At 33.5% G+C, this 5,259-nt stretch overlaps 1 protein-coding gene across 1 annotated transcript; it reads right to left on the minus strand.

Annotated features, from left to right (window-relative positions):
- Positions 1-519: 519 nt before the first annotated feature.
- LOTGIDRAFT_102542 (hypothetical protein) lies at positions 520-4,995 on the minus strand (the record flags this gene model as incomplete). Its single annotated transcript, XM_009045450.1, has 5 exons — positions 520-697; positions 1,341-1,459; positions 2,785-2,918; positions 4,018-4,274; positions 4,775-4,995. Coding segments are annotated over 5 exons (909 nt in total), but the record flags the coding sequence as incomplete, so codon positions are not given.
- Positions 4,996-5,259: the final 264 nt, after the last annotated feature.

Consider the following 5,259-nt stretch of genomic DNA (forward strand, 5'->3'; position numbering starts at 1 on the left):
CCGAATCAAAAAATAAATAAATAAATAAAATTAAATAAAAAATAGATAACAATTTCGTTTCGTTTTCGTATTCTGACATTTTTAGTCTACAATGTAATTTAAGAAGATTTATCGTATTTTAACCAATCATTTCTTGTTAAAATAAGGTATTATAGGATATGGGTTTAACTATCTCACAATTCCATATTTTATCAAGAAATGAGGTTTATACGATACACTTCGATTGGTTAAAAAACATCACTGGAACGGCGAAATGTCGTTATATCGGACTGAACAGCTCGTAGAAAAGATCCTTAGCAGCTGCAAACCTAAGTTGTAATCCTTGCTTTGCAGGCGTTATACCCCCGTCACACCAGACTGCGATCTTATGGCGACCAAAAATATCGGCAAACGTGAAGAAAAAGTCCATTAAAAAGCTATGACAACCGCTCTCAAAATGCTACATATGAGACCATTTTGGATTACCAAGGCAAATTTCTAATAAATTAGTCATAATCTATAATACATAGTACAGTGTTTTCATACAGTCCCAACAACCTTAAAATTAGCTGAATCACTCGCCCATGAAAACTGCTTTAATGGTTTATGCCAATTTTTTCCGTATGTTTTTTTAATATACGCTGCTGATTCACAGGGAACTCGAACCCGAACACCAAGCAACTCTGACCAACAATTTGTAAACTTCGGTAGAGTAAACCTACAAAAAAATATGGAAATTATAAATAATTTTGAAACATATTCCCTCTTACTTAATATAGGGTAATCTTTCTTCGTGTTTCTAAATCATGATGATTCATTGACGAATCCACCTTCAATCCTCCTAAAGCACACCTTTTACATGATATTTAGGTAGCTTTCAACCACAAGATTCTGAATTCAAAAAGTTGTCATTCAAACAACGATACCTATGGATAGCTCTTATTTGGTTTGAATTCGAAACGCTGTAACCGAGCCAAAGCCATTCCTGCTACGGAAAGTTGGAGTTTAACACTAGGTGCTTGTGCAGCCACGTGTTTATTGAGAACTAGGAATACTTTTCGGAAACCTTCCTCCCTCAGGACTCCTTTGGTTTGGAGGAGAGATGGTTGGGTCAGTATGGATCAGTAATGAGAATTTACCAGAACATTCTGAGAAAGATAGCTATCATTGCGTCATGAAACACATTCATACCAAGGGAAACTGTTGAAGTATTTCCCAGCTATCCTGTTGCACTAAACAGCCTGAAGCTGAGTTTAATGCGTCTGACTAAATGCTTCTTAGAATCAGGTTCAGGTTAGTTATAAATAATCTTCCATGTGTGCAGACAACAACACCGATTTATTTGACAGGAATATATCAACCTCAATTTTCTATGCCCATCAATAGCTCCTAACCAAAATACATCTCTCTCCTTATAAACAATAAATAAATCCATTTTCACCCCCATAAACATAAGCGAATATTCCAAACCATCATCCACCTGTAAATAATACCAGAAATATTTTTTATGAGTGTGTCGATTTCAAAGTCATGTAATTTCGGGTCATTATTAACTACCAGTTTAAAGGGGCAGTATGCAAAATTTTCATTGTCATAAACGTCGTGAATTAAGACTGTAAATATTTCTAAAGTAGTATGCTATTTACATCTATGTATCAACTTGTTCAAACAGAATTTGCTTTAAAATAGTTAATTAAAAACGGGGAGAACCAATTGTTGATTAAGCAGTTTGACACATATTTCTCTACAATTAGGCGTTTATTTCATATTTAACCTACAATTAGGCGAGTTGAAAAATTAACGGCTTGATTTTTTTTAGTCAAAATCTTAATGTATAGTTTTAACAAATCTTCATCTTATGTATCTACTTGATCAAACTGGATTTGATTTAAAAGGTAAAAGCCTAGTGTAATGGCTCGATATTATTAGTTAACTTTTCGAATGCGTAGGAGATATTTCTTTACAAAAGGCGTTTATTTTACTTAAAGATGGGTTTCCTTATTTTTAGTATAAAATTAAGCAAACTATTTGATTAATTGGTGTTTGTGATGAATTATCATGTATTCCTAATCATATTATTATGTTCTTATTGCATATAATTAAGAGTTTTAACCAATCTTAAATGTCCATGTATGTACAGTCTGGATGAACAAAAAAAAAGACTTTTTGACATTTCTTGATCGGTCACTCATTGAAATTCTACTCATAATTCTCTTCTAATTTAGCTAATTCTGAATTAATTATGGACATATGAGACTAACTGGTATTTTTCCAAGTCATTAGAACACCTCTACTTTCTATTCATATAAGTATTAGTATTTTTATTTTCATAAATGAAAATAAGGGAACCCATCTTTAAATCCGTACATTAGTTTTCAAACAGCTTCCAAAATGCATAACGAACTTTAAAAGTTTACGTAAATAGTTTTGGCGAAAAATTAACGGCTGAATTTTTTTAGTTAATATCTTTCAGATACGGTAAGAGACACTTCTCTCTAGATTTTGGTGTACAGTTTTTTAGGCGCAAAAAAAATTGCGAAACATCTGAGATTGCCCGAATTTCAAACCTAGTTATGAGACACCTGAACCCTCTGCCACCATCCACCATCCCCCTTCCTCTTTGGCTCCGCCAATGCGTATTCATTACAATAAACTGGTATTTGCCCCCCTCATTGAATTGCCTATCAATTGCCTTCCAATAACTGAAATGCAAAAAAGCCTACGCTTATACATCTTTAAAGGACGATAATCACCGTAGAAAAATGTTCACAAAAATTCCAGAAAATTCGAAAATTAGGTACTTACTGTTCCAAAAGTAAACATATGAGTAAATCCAATTTTCTTTAAGCTTGTCAGAATATCATCACTATAATCCTCCCTGAACACCAAAATATCCAAATCTGTGGTAAAGGACGTTATACCACATTGTCTATACCAACCTACAAAATATACCACATATTTTACGACTTCTTTAATACTAAATTACGTTTCTTAATTATCTGATAACACTCCTTTTCAGAAACAGTATTCTCTAGAACTAAAGCCGGACGCCCACAATGATACAGAGTTGGCGGAATGGGCCCATGAGTTGGCTCGAAACAGACTATCGTTTAATCGCTCATTTACTTAAGAAGTTATATCCAGCATTCAAGATTTGATGAAATCAAATGAAATCATGCAGAGTAATCCCGTGCTAATTGTGAAAATATCTCATTCATTAAAGATGGCTCAAGACAGGACATGCGATTCTGAGTCCTAAAATAACTTATTTTCGAAATAACCTACTAGGAATGAAAATCTCTAAAAGTATGACAATACAAATACAATACAATCAAACAATCTCGTACAGTAGTGGACCATCAGTACCATCATATGTTTCGAAAATTGTATTTCCACAACGGCTATAAAAATTCCTACATGACAATTGAAGTTTTCTGTCTCAAGTAATCTTGTTTCAGCAATTCTAAAGTTTACGCTCGACATAGAGCTAAAAAGTTCTCATAAATAGAACAAGCTCTATCTAGCATAGCGGATGAGTTGTGTAATATATACTTCATAAGCTGGTGTGTGTGTTACTTCAAGTGGAGAAATTAATCAAAGTCGTCATGTTTGTCATACAGCCTGACACAAAGATCGTGGTTAATTTCGAGAAGTAAATCCAAATAGGACGCTTTAGTCTAAGAAGCATTGATGTCTTTAATTTTCAACTCTCCTAGGTAGATTTTATCTACATAGTCTCCAAAAGCGAGGTTATTCAGTGACAAAACGTCATCTATGTAACGGAAACTAATGGATTTGAAGGAATGAGCTAGTTGTGAACAACTGGATGGTCCAAGACTTCATTAGTCGCCAATGCGCTAATGCCCAATAACATTCAGTGACTTACTAGGCTGCTAGTCGTAAAAAAGACGATTTGGTCTCAGATAGTCAGTAGCAATGTTGAGTAAGAGTTTGACAGCTAATATAATTATATATCACTTTCAGAAACAATGAAACTGTCACTCGGTACAGAGAGACACTGAATTAAAAAACACTTACCTAATAATGTGCCTTCACCTAATGTAAAAGGAATTCCAAGCTTGTCCAACGCTTCTCCAGTTTTTTCTAACATTTTTAAAGCCTTCAAAGCGAAGTCTGTAGGTTCCCTTGGCATTTTATATTCTTTGTAATATTTTTCTGCTCTAGTATAGTTACATTCGATGAATTCAGATTCATTATAATCTTTTAGAAATTGACTTCCATTTTCAGGAACTAAAAGTCTTGTGTTTCCCAATATTCCACGAGTTGTATTTATTCTGAAAATAAGGACAATCAGACTTTAATCTATGACAAATTGGTAAATACATTTTGGTTGTTGGAAATGAACACTAAGAACTGTTAAAGTGAAACTACTGTTATGGAATTCGAAACGGCCGTTGTCGAGAGGTCCAATAGTTTTTTTTACGTGCCTTTATTTAATTACATAATTACATATAACAAAGTTTTGAATGCATCAGTTCAGTTTGTTAATGCTGCAGGAAAACGAACGGTTTTGGTCGGCGATAGAGTTTTGCCAAGAGTTTTACAGATCGACTGCAGGTACACGAGGAGACAAAAAATCTCCAGTCGGTCGTACTTCCTTATGTCCATTATCACGTGATGACCATGCAATTGAAGTGAAAATGCATATGATTGGATGATGACACTATGTGGAGTCTTTTGATCTAATCGTTTGAGAAGTCCGAAAAGATTCAAGTTGTCACCGTCAGTGGACGGGCTTCGATTGACATGTCCATAACAATTGAATATCACTTACTTCTTAAAACTAAGAGGTACTCTTCCGAAACGTAGATTATCCAACATTTCTGTTTTTAACCAAGATAAATTTTCTTGTTTTATTCTCTGAATTAAATCTTCGATTTGTATTCTGTCACACCAAATAAAGTTTCTATATCTCTTATAAAACACTACTATATGAATTAAGAAGTCTGTATGTTTGTGATATATTAAGAAATGGGCTGGTAAATGTTTATTAGAATGAGTGGATAACGTTAAATTCACTGTTGTATCAACTTCACTACAAAATACTCTAAATCCTTTATCTTTTAAATGGTCAAATAAATTAATCTGAAAATAAAATAACACATATTTTTTTAAAAGGGAAACACTTCCTCTGATTCGTTTAAGAATATTTTGTATTCGACAAATCTTGGCAATTTTTTTAAGCTGAATTATTATTGGAATTCAGCAATGGAACTTGGAATGCATAAAAACCTGATAATGTGGGTAATATCTGCGTGA

Source organism: Lottia gigantea (genome assembly GCF_000327385.1).
Source record: "Lottia gigantea unplaced genomic scaffold LOTGIsca_1, whole genome shotgun sequence".
NCBI lineage: Eukaryota > Metazoa > Mollusca > Gastropoda > Lottiidae > Lottia > Lottia gigantea.